Source organism: Spermophilus citellus (assembly GCF_964194105.1).
Source record: "Spermophilus citellus genome assembly, chromosome: 2".
Lineage (NCBI taxonomy): Eukaryota > Metazoa > Chordata > Mammalia > Rodentia > Sciuridae > Spermophilus > Spermophilus citellus.
The window spans coordinates 182,290,690-182,310,659 of record NC_138183.1 but is presented as its reverse complement, the minus strand read 5'-3'; the positions used below and the strand labels follow the sequence as shown (position 1 = coordinate 182,310,659).

At 34.5% G+C, this 19,970-nt stretch overlaps 1 protein-coding gene across 13 annotated transcripts in view; it reads right to left on the bottom strand.

Moving 5' to 3' along the window:
- Nucleotides 1–19,970, bottom strand: part of PICALM (phosphatidylinositol binding clathrin assembly protein) — a 102,239-nt gene that overhangs the window by 63,802 nt on the left and 18,467 nt on the right. For 12 of the 13 annotated variants that reach the window (XM_081267152.1, XM_081267157.1, XM_081267158.1 and 9 more), the window contains exons 2-3: nucleotides 4,783–4,925; nucleotides 760–835 (exon numbers count right to left, since the gene is read on the bottom strand). The exons of the other annotated variant lie outside the window; for it this stretch is intronic. In XM_081267152.1, the coding sequence (XP_081123278.1) occupies nucleotides 760–835; nucleotides 4,783–4,925 (219 nt within the window). The remainder of the gene's footprint in view (nucleotides 1–759; nucleotides 836–4,782; nucleotides 4,926–19,970) is intronic. 13 annotated transcript variants of the gene reach the window in all.

Sequence of the window (19,970 nt, the reverse complement as noted above, 5' to 3'; positions counted from 1 at the left end):
TCCCTAAAAACATTTCCCCCAATTAAGTCTCACTTTAATATTCCCAAATCATTTGGTATATCATTTATACAGTTCATCCTAGAGCTGACATTCTATAATGCTAATAGCCTAGTTTTGGAGATAAGTACAGTAGATTCCATTAAGACAGAATGGGCATGGATGGCAATAACAGAATATGGCAATTTCAAAATTACTAAATTAAAAGTAAAATAATAGCTGTGTGTACCAATGAGCAATTCATCTAATACCATATTCACCTAAGCTACTAAAACATAATATTTCAGTTACATTTCTTAGAATTAAACATAAAACAATGAACAATAACAAAAATAGATACATGGTATCTACCATGTTCCATGCATTGTTCTAAGCACTTTACAATTAGTTATTAACTACATCTTTAAGCCTATTGATTAGGAACTATTATCATTCCTGACTTTACAGATGCAGAGAGGTAAAATGGCCTGCTGAAGTTCACAAAGCTGGTAAGCAACAAAGATGAGATTCAAATCCAAGCAATCCAGCTCCAGAATCCATGCTCTCAATTAACTACCCTATACTGCCTCTCAGAGTTTTGGGGGTGTTAGGTAGTGAAATCAATCTTCATTTTCAAATTGAAAGCTCCTCCCCACTTATCCCTGCAAACTTCACTAAAATGTAATGTTTAAAACAGTACATGTTCTAAAATACAAGGTTCAATTCTGTGGTAATCATATGTTATTACTCTCAATATTCTAAAATGAATTAAGTTGTCTTTACCTTGCAATCCACTTTTATCCAAAAAATTGCTTAAGTTAAACAATGTGTTCCTGGATGCCAAATACTGAATAAAACGCTGGAAAACAAACAAATAATTATATCAAATTAAGGTGCTGCCATCTCACAAACTCTAATCTGAAAATCAGGAGGAGAAATTATGGTTAACACATTCCATTGAGTTTACAAAGTTTAAATTTCTATTTTTTAATTTAAGTTTAAATTTCTCATTCTCACTTATCCCATCAAATAGTTACCAAGACCTAACTAGGAATGTATAAGCCTAATGTCCACAGCTATAGTATTAAAGTCAAAATAATAAAAGGAAATAGGTACTTTTAATTAGGAGCCAGTGATTCTCAATTTACTGAAGTATATTAGGATCATAGCTAATCTCATATGTAGATCTCATCTGTGTTTTATTTATTTACTTGTTTAGTTTTTGTGAGAGGGTTTTGTTACATCTGCTACTCAGTCTAGCCTCAAGCAATCCTCCCACCTTAGCCTCTCAAGTAGCTGGGACTAAAGGTGTGTACCACAGTGCTCAGCTCACATCTGTATTTCAGTTACCTGTGTCCCAAAATTTTATGGCTTAAAAAAAAAAAAAAATTCCTAATCATACAGAAGAACAATATTACAGAGAGCCTTTTACACACAGCCCAGGCTAAACACATTAACATATTCACTCCAGATCTTGTCCTAGGATACTTTAAGTTCTTTTGTTTTAAGTTTTTTTTCAATAACAAAACATTATCCACTTCATTGAAGACATATACCTTCAATCTCATTCCTCTCAAGCCCTCTTCAAAAATTGTTTTTGAAGCAAGTATGTATCAAATACTTTTTTGAAGCAAGTATACATCATTTCACATTCTTTTTTTTTAAGAGAGAGAGAGAGAGAATTTTTTTTAATATTTATTTTTTAGTTATCGGCAGACACAACATCTTTGTTTGTATGTAGTGTTGAGGATCGAACCCAGGCCGAACACACGCCAGGCGAGCGCGCTACCACTTGAGCCACATCCCCAGCCCCATTTCACATTCTTTTCCACAATTTTTACTACATGTGTAAGTATCTATAAATGTAATCTTGTTTTCTATTTTAAATTTATGGGAACGTTATGCTTATTCTTTTGTCATGAATTTTTAAAAAATATTTTTTAGTTGTTAATGGACCTTTATTTTATTCATTTATATGTGGTGCTGAGAATGGAAGCCAGTGCTTCACACATGGCTAGGCAAGCACTCTACCACTGAGCCACAACCCCAGCCCCTTGTCATGTATTTTTTTTTAAACATATTTTTTTAGTTGTAGATGGACATAATACATTTACTTTATTTGTTTTTATTTTCAATGTGGTGCCAGATGGTCGAACCCACTGCCTTACACATGCTAGGCAAGCGCTCTACCACTGAGCCACAACCCAGGCCCTTTTGTCATATTTTTAACTCAAATTTTATTCATTTAATCTATGTGGATCTAGTGTACTCATTCAAATGATGTAGTCCTCCAACAAACTAGTGTCTCATTATGTATTCATTTCTTAATTTACAGATAATTAAGTTCTTTCCAACTTCCACTTTTATTATTAATGGTGCACTAACATCTTTGAACTTGGTCTCATGTGTAACTACTTAAGCAATCTCAGGATATATACTTAGGGTTGAAAGTTCATCTTTCCAAAATATTGTCAAAATGTTCTCCACAGTTAGTTTACCACCTTAATTTCCTTTACACACAACTTCTGAAACAGCTAAAGAAATGCATTTCAGCTTCACGTTCTCCCAAGGATTCCTTTTTTATATTTATTTTTAAAACTTTTTAAATACATGCTGAGGCTTATAATAAACTCGGATGTACACAATCACCCCCGACTCAATTATGTTTACCTGAGATTATCCCAAATTAACATACCAGGACTCTGAAAACCAATTTGTGAATTGAAGATTCATGTTTCATCATCATCCTAAAATAATCTGTTTCAAAAAGAACTTAAAATATCCTAGGACAATATCAGTATTTTTTTTAGTCTTTGATAATATTCTTCTTAACCACTACATTCTAGAAATGAATGTAAATATTTTAGTTTATCAACCTAATTCATCCATGTCTTTGGGGATAATAATCTAAATTTTCTTAGTCCTTTCTAAATTCATCATTAACATTTAAATACAAAGACATGGCTTTAGTCAAGTTTTGATCATATATCCAACATTATCCTGATAATATTGAAACTAAGTACCACTTCATCAATTTAGCAAATAAAAAGGCTACACAGATTCTCTCATAGTCTAATAACATCTGCCAACAAGAAAACCTGAGATCTGTACAAGCTAGCATAAAATAGAGCACAGTATGAATTTACCTTGCTGCTTAAAGGAAACTAAGAACATAAATTTATCTAAAAACAAAAACAATAAACCACCCTGAAATGCTCTTCCCCTGTCAGTCAACTGTATAGAATGGCAATCCACTTTCTGTTTTTTCATTATCATCACTGTGCCTCCATACTTAAAACTTGTGAAAGCCATGACCAATTCTGTGTCTCTTTATATGGCACTGTTGTTGGTTATATATGTGGCTTTTTCTTTTAAAGAATAAACTACATTTATTTGTACACACCCACACCCACCCACCCCCACACACACAGTAAAATAAGCCTGAAATTCTTCAGAATAATCGAAATCTATGTAAACATACTCTAAATAAAATTGAAACTATTAACCCTAGTTAAGACCAAAATATTTTAAGTTTACATTTAAGTTGGTATACTCAAACATTTCTCCTGGCTCTGAAAACTGGTTATAATAAACTGGAAAGCAATCGAGGAACATATGTCCTAAAAATGGTTGTAAATGTTGAATTACTAATCAAATTTCAAGTAACAAGTAACACTTCTAGAAACAATTTTTTTTAAATTTAAACTACAAATAAAATTACTCAATGAAGCAATGAATAATCAGAAAATGAAATTTCCAACAAGGGGTATAATCAAGAAAATTGTGAAATAAATTGAAAAGATACAACAAAAGACAGACAATAATACTTAGATTGTAACATTATATAAATAAGCTAACTATAGCTATTAAAAACTCAAACACCTTTAGACAAGGAGCAGAAGGAAATACCAAAATGAGGAAATAGTAAGATCTGTTGGAATGATCAAGTTTTGGGTAAATTGCTGCTTTAATTTTCTGAACTTCAATAATGCTGCATTGGTATCTGTCAGAGAATAGAGTTCATGAGAAACGCTCAAAGTAACAAGTGATGCATGTCACAAAGTTATGCTCAAAAATCTAATACCAACAACTAAAGTCCCTCTTTATCTCTATGAGAGCTTTCTTAGGCTGCATTTTAAAAATTCTAATAGCAATATATGTTTATCTCCTTTCATTCAACTGTTCTTAGTTCCTTTTGACACAACTTGACAAAGTACAGTAGGCTGAGAAGACTACTGAAGGCTAAAAACCAAAAATTGGCTATTATCCTATCACGGAAAATAAGACAACTCTCCAAACAGAAAATTGCAAAAACTTTTATGTCTTGTTACCCTTCTAAGCAACAAAGTCTTCAGGGACACCTTTCTGTTAAGAAAGGTATCTGCAATCAGTACCTCTCAGCAAAATGCCAACTTAATCCTCAATATCATATTGAAATATATAAAGTACTTCCACAACCATATGAGATCAAACAGAAATCTGACTGGGCTATAATAAAACATCAAGTGGACATAGATGAATCTCCAATCTGTAAATGAGGATTGCAGAGATCAGTGCTGCTCCTGAAACTTATCTCTTAAAATTATCTTTTCTTCTTGATCGCATTATTTAATCATCTATACTCTGATCCATATTCTGCTTTCTACACCATCTTTCCTTGAACTGCAGGGTCTACAAGTATATTCCTGGCTGTACATGTTGCCCTTTTTATATATATTTCAGTTGCTGAAGTTATTGTTGAAGTTTCAGTGTGAAACAAGCTAAATTATCATCACATCAATACACTTGTTAACCAAAAATTCTTACCTCATTTCCATACACCATCAGATGGTGAGTTGTAATGAGAGATTTGAAGACCACCACCCAACTACTGTTAGTAGTTCTTTCAAATAAACTGTCTGCCAACTGTGGGATGTTCACATTCATCTCATTTGTGCACTGAATTAAGTCTGCAATTAAAAAAAATAGAAGATTAATTTACTCTCTGGTTTTAATTTACTGTTAATGCCAGACTGGCATATAAACGTGAAAAAATCAACAAAGTGGAACAACAGACAGATTGGAGAATTTAAAACTCTTTCAGGAGAGTAACTGAGACACCATAAAGAAGCAGGTACTGATTAGAATTATTTAAGTGATCAATAATATGAGAAAGTGAATCAAACGTTTTTAGGGAATAATTCATCCTCAAGTGCTTTATTTACCTCAGAAGGACCTGTTTCAAGAAGGCCTTGAGGGATTTTTAGTTCTCTTACTATTACAAACTGTTAAAGTTTGTAATAATACTGGTATTATTCATTCTTTTAATATTAAGTTGTTAAGTAAAAATTTATCTTTAAAAATATTTTTAAAGAAATCATATATAAAAAGATCTGAACAAACTGAAGGTCAGCTACCTTTACTAATACCTGCCCTAGAGCACTGTGTGCACTAAGAGGAAGATAACAGAGCAGACTTTTGTTCTGTGATTGGGTAGGAACTCTGAGTTTGTTTATGTAAAATATTTCTCATTATTCTTTCCCCTCAATTTTCCTGAGTTAGCTCAGGTATCAGTTGATACCAACTATTTAATGCTAATAATTGGAACTGACAATGAAAAATTTCTTACTGCATGAATTTGGCAATCAGAAATGAGTCAGCCTTATACAGCATTACTTTGAAAACTGTTGAACCAATAAAAGTTCCAATTTCACATTTCAAATTCAAAAGCATTACTATAAAATAGGCAAACAACTGTTTTCAGCACCAAAACTAGGTGGGGCGGGGAGATTCTCAATGCACCTACAGTCTACTTAAAGGCAATGAGTAGAAGACCAAAAAATGAGTATAAAATATGATGTATAACTATCTCGGCTCTAACTACCATTAAAGGAAAAAAATTAAGTTATATGTGAGTCATTAGTAATGTGTCCACTTTTAAAATCTTCAGTCCATAATGATTAACAATGAATTCAAAGGACCTAACTTGATTGCTAGAAGTGACAATATAAGTAAGAACATTTATATCTTATAGTCTTTCAAAATGTTTGCTCTGGTAGGTCCAATTAATATACAGAGTAACAAATGCTAAACAATTGCATTTCGCAGCTACCCTGGCCAACACTGCTTAAAGAACAAAGCACAAAGCAGTCAAACAGAGTGCCCATGGATCAGCAGAATGACAAAAGGTTTTCACAATTCAGACTATTTGCAACAAAAATTAAATAGCACATTCAACTTAAGCATGTATGCTTCTGAGAATTAAAAAATAAAATTTTATCTGCCTTCCCTTAATCTTCATGGTACTTCATACCAACAATTCTATGACACAGAACATATTTGCACTTGTCTCCTTCCAAATACACTCTACTAAGGGCAAAGCCTACCTTTGCTCATTTTAATCTTTTAACATTTCAAATACATCATCAAAATTCTGATGTTACTTGCTTCTTCATTATAAAAAGCTATATTCCTGGCTTCTCTTTTCCCCTTTACATTTAGCATTATAGGCCTTGAAAGTTCTATATTCTTCCAGAAACCATCCTGATAAAATATTTAATTCTTAAATGCAGTAGCTACTTCCTTGCAATGGCATCAATAGTGATTTTACTCATCAAGAATATTTTTTATTTCAAAATTTAACCTGTCGATACTGCCACATCGATGTTCATAGCAGCACAATTCACAATTGCTAGATTGTGGAATCAACCCAGATGCCCTTCAATAGATGAATGGATAAAAAAAATGTGGCATTTATACACCATGGAGTATTACGCAGCACTAAAAAATGACAAAATCACGGAATTTGCAGGGAAATGGATGGCACTAGAGCAGATTATGCTTAGTGAAGCTAGCCAATCCCTAAAAAACAAATACCAAATGTCTTCTTTGATATAATGAGAGCAACTAAGAACAGAACAGGGAGGAAGAGCAGGAAGAAAAGATTAACATTAAACAGAGTCATGAGGTGGCAGGGAAAGGGAGAAAAAAAGGGAAATCATATGGAAATGGAGGGAGCCCCTCATTGTTATACAAAATTACATATAAGAGGTTATGGGGGGAATGGGATAACAAACATGGAGGGAAATGAATTACAGTAGATGGGGTAGAGAGAGAAGATGGGAGGGGAGGGGAAGGGGGATAGTAGAGGTTAGGAAAGGTAGCAGAATACAACAGTCACTATTATGGCAGTATGTAAAAATGTGATGTGTAACCGATGTGATTCTGCAATCTGTATTTGGGGTAAAAATGGGAGTTCATAACCCACTTGATTCTAATGTATGAAATATGATATGTCAAGAGCTTTGTAATGTTGTGAACAACCAATAAAAAAAAAAGAATGAATCAGAAAAAAAAAATTTAACCCGTCACAAAATTTGTCATAATAATTCCAAAAGTGCTCCTACCTCTGTGTGTATGTGTGTATCCCCAAGATCACATTAGTAACCAAATCATTTTGATTCAACCTCCTAAACTTCTTAGAACACCCATTTTCTTCTTTTCATTCCAGTGCCAAAGCCAAAACTGAGATCTTATTTAACAAGAGAATAGGTGCTACCCACCTTGAAGGCATTCAGAAATTGGGGAATGAGAATTATCACGATGGAATTTTACTGGCATTAATATTAAAGAGGGAGATTAACTATCCTGCAATACACCAGAAATACTCCACAATTAAAGACGGCCCCTGAGCTGACTGGTCTCCTTTGGATTAACCTGATTTGGGGTCTTGCCAATTCCACATCTCCAACCATTCTCCTAAACTGGAACTGGCCACAGAATGACCTATAATACAACACTGTCACAGTCTAATCTAAATGATATCCCTAATGCCTAACCGATGGGGAAAATACCTCCTGCCCTCCATATGCTCCTTGAATCTTAGCCTCTAACACAGAACCACTTTCCAGTTTTCTGTGATATGCCTTCTACTTCATACCTGAATCTGATCATTCCTGCAAAAGACTTCCTATTTAGTGAAGCCTTTCCCTCCATAGACCCTCCAATGTCACTAAAATTGACATATTAGTTCACATTATAAAATCATTTTTCCACACTACAGTTATTTACTTCTAAATAATTCTCTTCTACTAGAGACCTTAAAAGTCTATAAATGTTTTATTCTTCATCAGAGGTAAATTGATTGCTAAGATTAGTCCGAGCCTTACAAGGATACAGATTTGTTTCAACTACAGTATTATTTACCTATATAAACAACATGATCTACAATGTATTTATATATACTGTACTATATCAGGTATCAAATGTGTGTATATATACACATATATTTATACAAATTTCCCTTTATGATCTGTTCTCCCCTCTGCAGGCCTTTGCTTCAGCTATACCAATACCTTCCTTCACAATGCTGCACAGATGCTAAGCACTGTTACCTTGGATACTTGGCACTGTTGTTTCTTCTGCATAGAATCCTCTTTTCCCAAGTATTTGCTTGCTCCCTCATTTTATTCCTATAGATCTATGCTGATATGTCACCTTATCAGATAAACTTCCTTCAATATTTATACAAAATAACAAAGCCTTAAAGACTACCTCCAAATGCTCAATATTACCCTTACTCTACTTCATTTTGCCCCAAAGCATGTACTTCTACCTAACTCATCTTAATTTAATGTATGTATTTTGCTACTAAAATGTTTTTATGTCCCATGTGGGCAGGATTGTTTTGTTTTCTACCTCACATAAAATGGTCATTCTTTGTTTTTGTTGTTATTCTAAATAAATACATTTGTTTTAGTATCATATGGACACTTACTGTGATATTTTAAGAAAGTATCCAAAACAGTATTTCTTACATAGACTAAACCAACATTCTACAACTATTAGTACAACTTGTTATTCCCCCAAAATTGAAAAACAAAACTAAGGCCAATACATGTGCAAATTTTCAAATTTCAAGTTAAAGAAGATATAACAAATAGAAGTTTTCATTGTAATACTTTTTATATAAACTGCATTGTGGCCACCTGTAATCCCAGCTGCTTAGGAGGTTGAGGCAGGAGAATTACAAGTTTAAAGCCAGCCTCAGCAACTTAGCAAGACCCTATCTCAAAATTAAAAAGGCCAGAACATGATTCGATAATTAAGAAAGAGCCCCTGGGTTCAATTCCTGGTACCATAAATAAATTAAAAAATAAGCTACAGTAAGTAGGCTTACATATGACCATATTAAATCTGAAGTATAAATCCAAAGGCTAAAAAACACTTTACAGGGCTGGGGTTGTAGCTTAGTGGTAGAGTACTTGCCTTGAATGTGGAAGGTACTGGGTTTAATCCTCAGCACCACATAAAAATAAAGGTATTATGTCCATCTACAACTAAAAACACATTAAAAAAAAACTTCACACATTATAGAACAGGAAAAATAAGAATTCATGCCGAGATTATGAGTCAAAATAGATCAAATACAAAACCAAAGTTGTACAAATGTTACTGCGGGTAAGGACATTACTAAATAAAGTTACATAAACTCTGCAGTATATACTTTCCCATAGTATTTTAACTCAACCAGTAATTTTCTCCATGTAGTTATTTCTCCTCTGCACAATATTCCTACCACAGTGGTAACCTGAAAATTCTTCCAAGTTTGATCTCCAACAACTCAGGAGGGAAATGTTTTCCCCACCTCTGACTAACCAAAAGCAAATTGCTCTAAACAAAGATCATAAAATAAATACCATGAGAATATCAGTAGTTACTGCTTGTCCTACTCTCTTTTTTTTGGTGCTGGGGATTGAACCCAGGGCCTTGTGCATGCAAGGCAAGCACCCTACCAACTGAGCTATATCCCCAACTTGTCCTACTCTTACTTCAGGAGAAAATATTTCTTAAAAGGCAAAAACTCAGCAACAATCTCCCTTACTAATCAAAAAGGTTTCAGAATGATACCCTATATCTTCCTTTATTTACCTTGAGAATATAAAAACTGAAGTATCTTTTTGAATATTCCATGAACAATCCCAAATCTCACACTCAAAAAAATAAGTAACACATGGCATGTATGTTCAAACAATGAGAACATCTAGCATGAAGAAAGAGCATGAAGAAACTAGGCCAACCACTACAACAAAACAAAGAAGCCAGGCACGGTGGTGCTCACCTGTGATCCCAGCACCTGGAGAGGCTGAGACAGGAGGATCATGAGTCCAAAGCCAGTCTCAGCAAAAGTGAGGGGCTAAGTAACTCAGTGGGACCCTGTCTCTAAATTAAAATAAAAAACAGGGCTGAGAATGTGGCTCAGTGGCCAAGTGACTTTGAGTTTGATCCCCAGTATCCAAAAACAAAAAATAAAAAAGAAAACCAACTCCTATCATACAAACAAAACACTCTCATTTTTAATACTTAATGTCCCCCCAACAATGTCTGAGTTAGAGAAAGCAGATGTTAATTAACTAAGTTTATGTAGGAAATGTTCTTCCAGTTAAGGTCACAGGAACTCATTAAAAAGTGACAGATTTATGACTAGAATTAATTTTTGTAACTACTTTAAAACATGCAAAGTGAAAGTTCAATTTACTACCCAGTTTAAAGCAACTCTTAAATTTTTTACTTAAAAACAAAACCAAAAGAAAAACAATGGAAGCACAAAACAGTACATTCATATTTAAGGGAAAATTCTCAGCAAAGTACAAAAAATTCAGACCAGTTACCAGATAGTTAAATTAAACTCATAACCACATTCTTAGTGCTGATCACCAGTTTATACTGACCTCCTCAGGCAGAGTTCACAAACTTTTTAGAAACTTAAGTTAGGGCAGAGTTCACTTCTACAGAAAGCAAGGCAACCCGGACAGTGGCATGCACCACTGGAATACAGTGTTATTGAATTCCCTGGTAAAGAGGTACCTGATCATTAGGTTCTAAAAAACAACTATGCTGGGGCTGGAGTTGTGGCTCAGTGGCAAAGTGCTCACTAGCACGTGTGAGGCACCGGGTTCAATCCTCGGCATCACATAAAAATAAATAAAATAAAGTTATTGTATCCATCTACAACTACAAAATATTTTTTAAAAAAAGAAACTATAGGAACCAGGGTTGTGGCTCAGTGGTAGACTGCTCACCTAGCACACGTGAGGCACTGGGTTCAAACCTCAGCACCAATAAAAATGAAATAAAGATATTATGTCCACCAAAACTAAAAAATAAATATTAAAAAAAAAAGAAACTATGCTAATACCCAAGTCAGATTTTCTAAAACATTGGCCTGGCTAAAAACAGTTTGAACCAACATTTCATAATCATTTAACCAAATGCTAGTATTCCTTTCAAAGGGGTTATTTTGAAGGATAACCTTTTGTACTGGGTTTTTTGGGGGGCTGGGGATTAAATATACACCCCCAAGCATTATACCAATAATCTGTATCTATGTATAGGTACTACCACAATGAGGTCTACTATGAAGCTAAAGGCTTTTGGGCTATAAAGAAAATAGCCCAAAAGATAATCTTTTTGTAATTGTCCCCACAGGGCAATTACCAGGCAAGATGGTGAATGCTTATAATCCTAGTGGCTCAGGAAGCTGAGGCAATGAAATCACAAGTTCAAAGTCAGCCTAACAACTCAACAACCCTAATCATGTATCAAAATAAAAAATAAGGGGTGGGGGGACCATGGCTAGGGATGCAGCTCAGTGGTTTAAGCACCTCTAGGTTCAATCCTTGGTACCAAAACAAAAAACAAAACAAAACAAAAACCCAATTGACTTTAGTAATTGGAGATACACCCTATTTGGAAGGCAAATTATACAGTTAATCAAATATCATTTCACTGATCACATCTATGAAATATTTCCTGAATGGGAATATAAATAAAAAGAACAAATACCAAAAAATAGAAAATGGTTTCTAAGATTTTGACATAAAGTGTCAATGTTTTTTCATATAGCAAAAATTTTAAATTATTTAACATTAGAAAATGTTCAAGTTGAAATCAGACTTAAACTAATGAAAAACAGACACATTTTTCTCTACATAAATGTCAAAATGTCTATGAAATTAAATAAACAGTTTTATTTCTTACTCTATCAATTTTTTTTCTGTAAGAAATCAGAAAAAAATTATGGTCCAAATTAAGAACTCCTAAAATTTTATCTTTAAATTTCGTGGGGTTACTGGCAAGAACACAGTACTATATGTTTATTTTTATATAATTTCATTAGAATTAACTTAAAAATATGCTCATTACAACCTGACTTCTACCAACATATTAACTGGGTAATGACAAAGTATATGAAATACTGAATACAAGTGTCAGGAATTGTGTTACTATGAAAAGAAGAAAGAGGGACATTTAGGTTATTTTTTATTGTCTCAAAAGACAAGCCAGACAAGATGGTACATGCTATCCTAGCTCAGGAAAGGATGGGGAAGTTCATGCAGGGTGATCACAAGTTCCAGGTCAGCCTGGGCAACTTAATGAGACCCTGTCTCAAAAATTTAAAAAGGAGCTGGGGACATAGCTCAGTGGTTGAGTGCACCTGGGTTCAATCCCCACTTCTGCAAATTAAAAAAAAATTAATGAAATTTAACAAACAAGACATGTACATGTATAAAAAGTAGTAATATTCTATTTAGTCTAATTTTGGGTGTGGAAATAATTTGGAAGAACTGTTAGCAACCTACAGATAGCAATTGTTTTTTCAGGTTTTTGCTAACCCACATTTCTGTCTGGCTACTACAGTGACAATATAAACTGCTTTAATAGAAAGACTACTTCAAGGAGAGGACATAAAGTTTCTTAAAAAAGGCATATTTCTGGCCGGCAAAGGACCAACATTCTTTTTATCTGTAGCAAAGGAAAGGAGAAAAAGGAACATACAGAGAAAAAAAAAATTCAGTTGGAACTTAGATATTCAAAGCCAGTCCTTTTTAGTATCTGGTTGGAATTGCACCTCTTAAGTCATGGCTGAACATAAGCCAAATTTACTGAACTGCTTATACATCAACTTTAAAAGTACAAAATAAATTCTTTTAGTTAATGGAGTCATTATGTAACTGCCCTAAAATTTTAATCAACACACAAAGCATCATTTTCAAATCATCCCAACCTACTATCTTAAAATGTTATCTTTATTCATTGGTCTCTTCACCCACTACTATGACATAATTATAAAAAAAAAAAAAACTACAACAAAAGCAAAATCTGTAAGTTGTGAAAATGCTCTACAGAAAAATATACTTTTAGAATACTCTCAGGATTCACTGCCACTGACTGACATGTTCTAGTCAAAGAATTGCCTCCCTCCTTCATTATCAAAATGTTTTCACCTACCATGTAAGCCTTCCTAATATAAGATCTGAAAGCTTACCTAGGACTGCTTCTTGGCATTCTGGTGTGCTCTGCATTCCTAACACTAGGTGGCAGACTGAACAGAGAAACCACAAAAGCTGGCAAGAAAAGAGATGGGTTCAGGCTCATCTATGGAAAACTTCCCTAATGTTGAGATTGTTTAGGATTCCATTCTACTGCTCTGAAATGGTGATTTCCAAACCCAGACACCCTCATTTCACCCCAGATTCCAAATAAGGATCTCAGAGATGAGGAAAAATTATACTTTTTAAGCACTCCCTCAAAGATTTATGGTTTCTATGTTGATTTTTATCAGAAAATATGACAACAAAAACTTCATAGAATAAAAACTCATCACTTAATAAAAAATTAAAGTATTTATTTAAATGAAATAGAAAAACAAAATAAAAGCATTACAGTGTTCTAACAAAAAAAAATAAAGTGGCTTTCTCTTCTTTGAAGATTTGAAGTTTCGGAATTAATAATCACACCTACGGGAAAGAAAACATAGTAAGTATCAAGTAATTTAAAAGCAAATTTTGTATGTCAATATACAGACTATTTCTTTCTATTCTAAGAACTCACTAGTAATTCATTAGCTTAATTAGGAGATAATTACCAGGATTCTCGAAAACAATCTAGAACTAGATCAGAAACACAAAACCTGCTTCCCTAAGCAAAATGAAAGGTCAACTAATAATACACTATGAGCACTGTACTTACCTCCTCCAAAGGTGAAAACCAGAATATTCCCGAGAACGAAGAGCACAAAAAAAGGACTGAAAGAATTCTCCTTAATTCCAACAAGACCAGGAAAAAGGAACCAAAGCTCGAGAGGCTCTGTAAATGCAGATTAGAGTACTACACAGAAAAAAAAAATTATCTGGAGAAAAGTGTTATTAGTTGGGAGTAACCAAGTGTCCGGGGTTTATTTATTTAATTTTGGGGGGAGGAACAGTTCTGGTTCATACATATTGTCCCAGTGTCACATTTACCCTTATAAGTGACACAGTTTAGACAACAAATTATATACCACTTTAGTTATAAGTGGCCTAATAAAAGTTTAGATGTAGCTAAGGAATTAATAATATACAACCACTATCTACTCCTGGTGTACATTCATTTTTCTAAGAGCTCTATATTCTGGTTTATCTCCAGCTTCCCTAAAACACAAACTTGCCTCTGTTCTATCCACTTTGTCATCTCATGAACATTATTTAACCTTAACTGCTGGTCCTATTTTTTCACATTTGGAAAATCATCTAATCTCTAATATCAAAGAAAACTTCTATAGAAATAATGTACACATTTCTTCTCAGAAAATCAAATAAGGCCTTCTGGGGAGTTTGAGACATTAGAATGTTTCATATCTATGCTCAAAAATACCTCACACTTAAAAAACATGAAAATGTTCCCAACTAGTCAAATCATCCCATTTTTGTTTTAATCAATAAGACAATTCATTACTTTGTTAAAATAAATTCTCAAGAAATGTTTGTCTCCTTGTATCCTCCACAATGAGGATACAAGTGCCTTGTACATGTGTTCATATGATGCTATAAATATTTGTGAATTCCATGGCTGAAACAAAAATCCAATTTTTCACTCATAAGACCAGAGTGGGGGTGGGGGAGTAACAACAGGCAAAAACTTCCCTGCAGACAAGGTAATATTATTCTCCAACAGCCAAGCCCAATGTCTATAAGTCATGTCCTCTCTTAACAATTTAAATTCTGCCTAGTCAGAGGGAATAATGGATTGTAGTTAGCTTCTCTGCCAGTCTCCCACACCCAGAAAACACAAGCTCTATTCCATATCCCCAGTGCAATTAGAACAAGGAAAATCTTTATACTCAACCTTCTTGAAGCCTTGCAAACCTCAGTAAAAACAAAGAGAAATCCCACTTATTCTAAAAATATTCATTACATAGTGTAATATGGCAAATAGTATATTAAGAGTTAGAACTATACAAAACAGTGGTTGAATAAAACTCCTGTTATCACAGGGCTTATATACTAGAAAGGGAAGACAATCAGTGAACAAATATATGCTAGTAACTGCTAAGGATTTCTTAGCACTTGGGAGATGATGGTATGTGTTTGGGGGAGGCTGCTATTTACACATGATAATCAGAGAAGGAGTCCCAGATTTAAAAAGAGACTTTAACAAATTAAGACAACAGTGGTAGTGTCACCAGTGGCCTAGAGGCCTGTGGAACTAACCACCAAAATTAATTACAACCTTTCAAATAGCAGGGAAATGTAGTAGCACCCCATTCATTCTATACCTCACGTCTCTGCTTCACCCTTGACAAACCAAAGACAGTGAATAGGATCTTCATCTCTAATTTTGCAAAGTCTCTAGTTTTATGTAGATGGTAAGTAGAGACAGAGGAAATCTCAACTGTTTAATATACATTTTCAAATTAAAACAATGTGCTTACTTTAAATGAGTCAAAATTTACATCAGTCATTTATTACACTTTATTAAGTGCAATAACTATAGCAAGTAGGCATCAAGTTCACTAAGCAACAAGCAAAAGCCCTTTCTAAAAACATCACTTTCAAATTGCTAGAAACAGTAATGATGCAGTTGGAAACAGTAAGCAGCACCTCTCTACATGGCTTTAAGTTGGGAAATAATGTTCTGTAAGTGAAAAAGATGAGCAATTCTATACTTACTGGTAAATTACTATAAAATAAAGCCAAAGTAGTTTTCCTACTTCTTAAGTTTTTAAATTTCTAAAAGAAATAATCACTAGCAGACACAAAAAAAAAACTCCCATCCTCATAAACTTATTACCATACAACTCTTCCTATAAAATTCCATGACCCAGGGCTGGGGTTGTGGCTCAGCAGTAAAGCGCTCACCTAGCATGTACGAGGCTCTGGGTTTAATCCTCGGCAACACATGATTAAATAAATAAAATAAAAGGCATTGTCCAACTAAAACTAAAAAATAAATATTAAAAAAAATTGTATGGCCCACATTCCCTTGTTTCTAGTATAAAAATTAGTCACTTCATTTCCTAATAAATGACTTTCTTAAAAGACATTATAAAATACCTTCTGAGATAAATATCTTAAAAGCTACCAAAATTAAAATGAACATGTTAACTGTTTTAAACTTAAAAATCCCATGTAAATTATACCTTGATAACAATTTAAGGAAAAGAATATATCCATTCAAATCTAAAAATCCAAGTTTTGGTCATCAAAAAGTCTTTGTTGCTATAGGGCAACAAAGTTATTCCAGACTATACACCAATAAAGAATTTGGTACATTTTATTTAAATTTAAACATTGAAAATAAAGTGTTATTTGATTCCCTATATGTTTAAAAGCCATCAACTACCGGTTATGGTGGCACACGCCTGTAATACCAGAGACTCAGGAGGCTGAGGAATAAGGTTTGCAAGTTAAAAGCCAGACTGGACAACATACCATGAGACCCTATCTCAAAATAAAAAATTTTAAAAGCATGGGGTGGGGGGCTTTGGGATGGGGATGTAGCTCACCCCTGGGTTCAATCCCTAGTACTGCAAAAATAAATAAATAAAAGTAAAGCCATCAGTCTAGTATGAGACAGCAAAAACTTAAAAGAACTCAAAATATGTCTGAAAATGAGTTACTCATCTATTAAAAGTTAGAAACAATTACAACTTAACTTATTATGCATACTGTAGTGTTAATTATGAACTTGTTTTCCCCTTTAAAATAATTTATTTATTTTAAAATAAAATAAAATTATTATCTTAATAAACAGCATTTTGAGAAACAGAGCTATACTGCTAAAAAATTTAGAAACAACAACAACAAATATTTAGAAACAAATGTAACATCACTTACTATATGGTACCTAATACCTTCAGTGGGTTTTTCTTTTCTTTAGTTCTGCTACTATGTCCTACCACAGTAATGATGCAGAGATGCTAACAATAAAAACACCTTAAGATTAAAACTGTTGGGGCTGGGATTGTGGCTCAGCGGTAGAGCGCTCGCCTAGCACAGGTAGGACCCGGGTTCGATCCTCAGCACCACATAAAAATAAAGGCATTGTGTTGTGTCCATCTACACCAAAAAAATAAATATTTTTTTAAAAAAAGAGTAAAACTGTTGATTCTTTCATGCCAGTATCTACACATAAATAAATAATGTTACATACATATTTTCAAACACCAAATTCTACCTGTGGGTATACATGTGAAGAGTCCCTTAAATTAGTGAAAGGGTATATATTTTTCTTGGCTTGCTATGGGAAAGAAAGCAATATAAATCTTCCTTGGTCTACACAAATACCAAGAAAAATTTAACTACCTTTCTACCATCATTCTACAATACCAAGCTTTTAACCACCTCCTTTTCTGCCAGAGTGTCAAAGATTCCCCCCAAAATAATTCTTTTCAACTAAAATGCTTATACTATGAATATTTCAAGTTAATCCTTTCCTAAATTTGGTGAAAACTGGAGAACATTAACTAGCCTTTTTTTTTTGCTGCTGTTATTAGATACCTTTCAGAATGACTGAGATTGGCAGGTGAGGAAAAGGGATTTCCATTTTTAGCCATTTCTATGAGATATTCCTTTAAATTTCATCTCTCCCTATCAGAAATTTTCTAACTCACACTTCTTGGCAGTCTATCCTAAGTGCTATTCATTTCTAATCTCTGCCTCAACAACAATAAGGATGCTAATTTCACCATTACTAATGTTCTGCTCTAGGATGTCCTTCTACTTCCATGCAAGGTCCCATTCATTTCCATGTGACAGGATGATAACAGGACCAAGAGACATATCAGAATAAGAAAAAGATCTAGAATCAAATTCCATATTCACTACTAACCATTATAGCATTATGACTTGAGTAATGTTAGTCACTGAGTTTCAAACTCCACATATTAAAAATGGAACACTAATACTTAATTTGAACAATATCCTTTTTATTTTATTTTATTTTTTTTTGGGTACCAGGGATTGAATTCAGGAACACTCAAATCACTGAACCACATCCCCAGCCCTTTTTGTATTGTATTTAAAGATAGGGTCTCAATGAGTTGCTTAGTGCTTCACTTTTGCTGGGGCTGGCTTTGAACTGCCATCCTCCTGCCTCAGCCTCCTGAGCTGCTGGGATTACAGGCATGTGCCACCACACCCAGCCTGAACAACATCTTTGACTAAAATTTATCTTTAGGTAATTTAAATTATAAGCTTTAAAGCACCTTTACTAATATAAGATACTGTTGTTTTTATTCAGCATCTTATTTTATTGATGTTTTCCCTCATTTTGGTAGACTATTCCTCCCCGTGATTTTCCCCATATGATATTATAAAACCACATCAAACTCAATGACTCCTGGAAAACCTCTGAAGTCCAACTTCTTCTTCAACTGTTATGGTTCAGATGAGGTGTCCCTTCAAAAGCTCACATGTGAGATGATGCAAAAAGGTTCAGAGGAGGTTGGGAGAGTCTTGACACAATCAGTAGATAAAAAGCCCAGATCATGCTGACATCCTGACCCTGATAGGGATTAACTGGTAACTGAAGTGGTAGGGTTTGGCTGGCAAAAGTGGGAATTGGGCATGGCTTTGGGGTATACATTTGATTCTGGACAAGTGGAGTATCTCTCTGCTTCCTGATAATGTGAGCTACTTCCCTCTGCCACTCTCTTCCGCAATGATCTTCTGCCTCACCAAGATCCCCTAGGAAAGCAGCCAGCCTTCTATGGACTAAGACCTCTGAAACCATGAGCCCTCAAATAAACTTCCTCTTCTACAATTGTTCTGATCAGGTCCTTTATTCTCAGCAGCTTCAACTGAGAAGTGTTACAGTATGTAACTGGCACTCAAAACTAGCAAAATAGACTAGGTGCACTGGCATATGTGTATAACCCAGCTATTCAGGAGGTTAACTTTGTAGAAGGATCCCAAACTCAAGGCCAGCCAGGGCAACAGAGCAAAACCTGTCTCAAAAACAATAAAAAGGTCTTGAGGGGGGCTGGGGATGTGGCTCAAGCGGTAACGCGCTCGCCTGGCATGCGCGGGGCGCTAGGTTTGATCCTCAGCACCACATAAAAAAAAAAAAAAAATGGTCTTGCGGATACAGCTCAGTGGCAGAGCACCCCTTGGGTTCAATCCTCAGTACTACAAAGAAGAAAAAAAAGATTGAAGGAAAATTGAAAGTAGCAAATTATTAACACAAACTAGTGGCTGTGCTGAAACAATAGGTTCTTCAAGCAGTAATCTTTCCATTAAAGGAATGGGTGAAGATACCCATTCATCATATTTATTCCTTCTCTTCCCCATTCCAAATGGTGTGAGTGTAGTCATTATCTTCTCTAATTATCCTAAAAATCACACAATCTCTGTGTTTAGCTGACAGTAACCAAGGACAGGGTAGAGCTTGAGAAGAAGATTAACATTAAACAGGGATGATAGGCGGGAGGGAAAGGGAGAGAGAAGGGAAATTGCATGGAATTGGAAGGTGAGCCTCAAGGTTATACACAATTACATATAAGAGGAAAGGAGGGGTAGGAGAAAAATTATGTAAGTGGAAGAACCGATTTATAGTAGAGGGGATGGAGAGAGAGAAGGGGAGGGGAGGGGAGGGGAGGGGAGGGGAGGGGGGATAGTGGAGAATGGGATAGACAGCAGAATACATCAGTCACTAGAAAGGCAATTTGTAACTCAATGGAAATGTAACTGATGTGA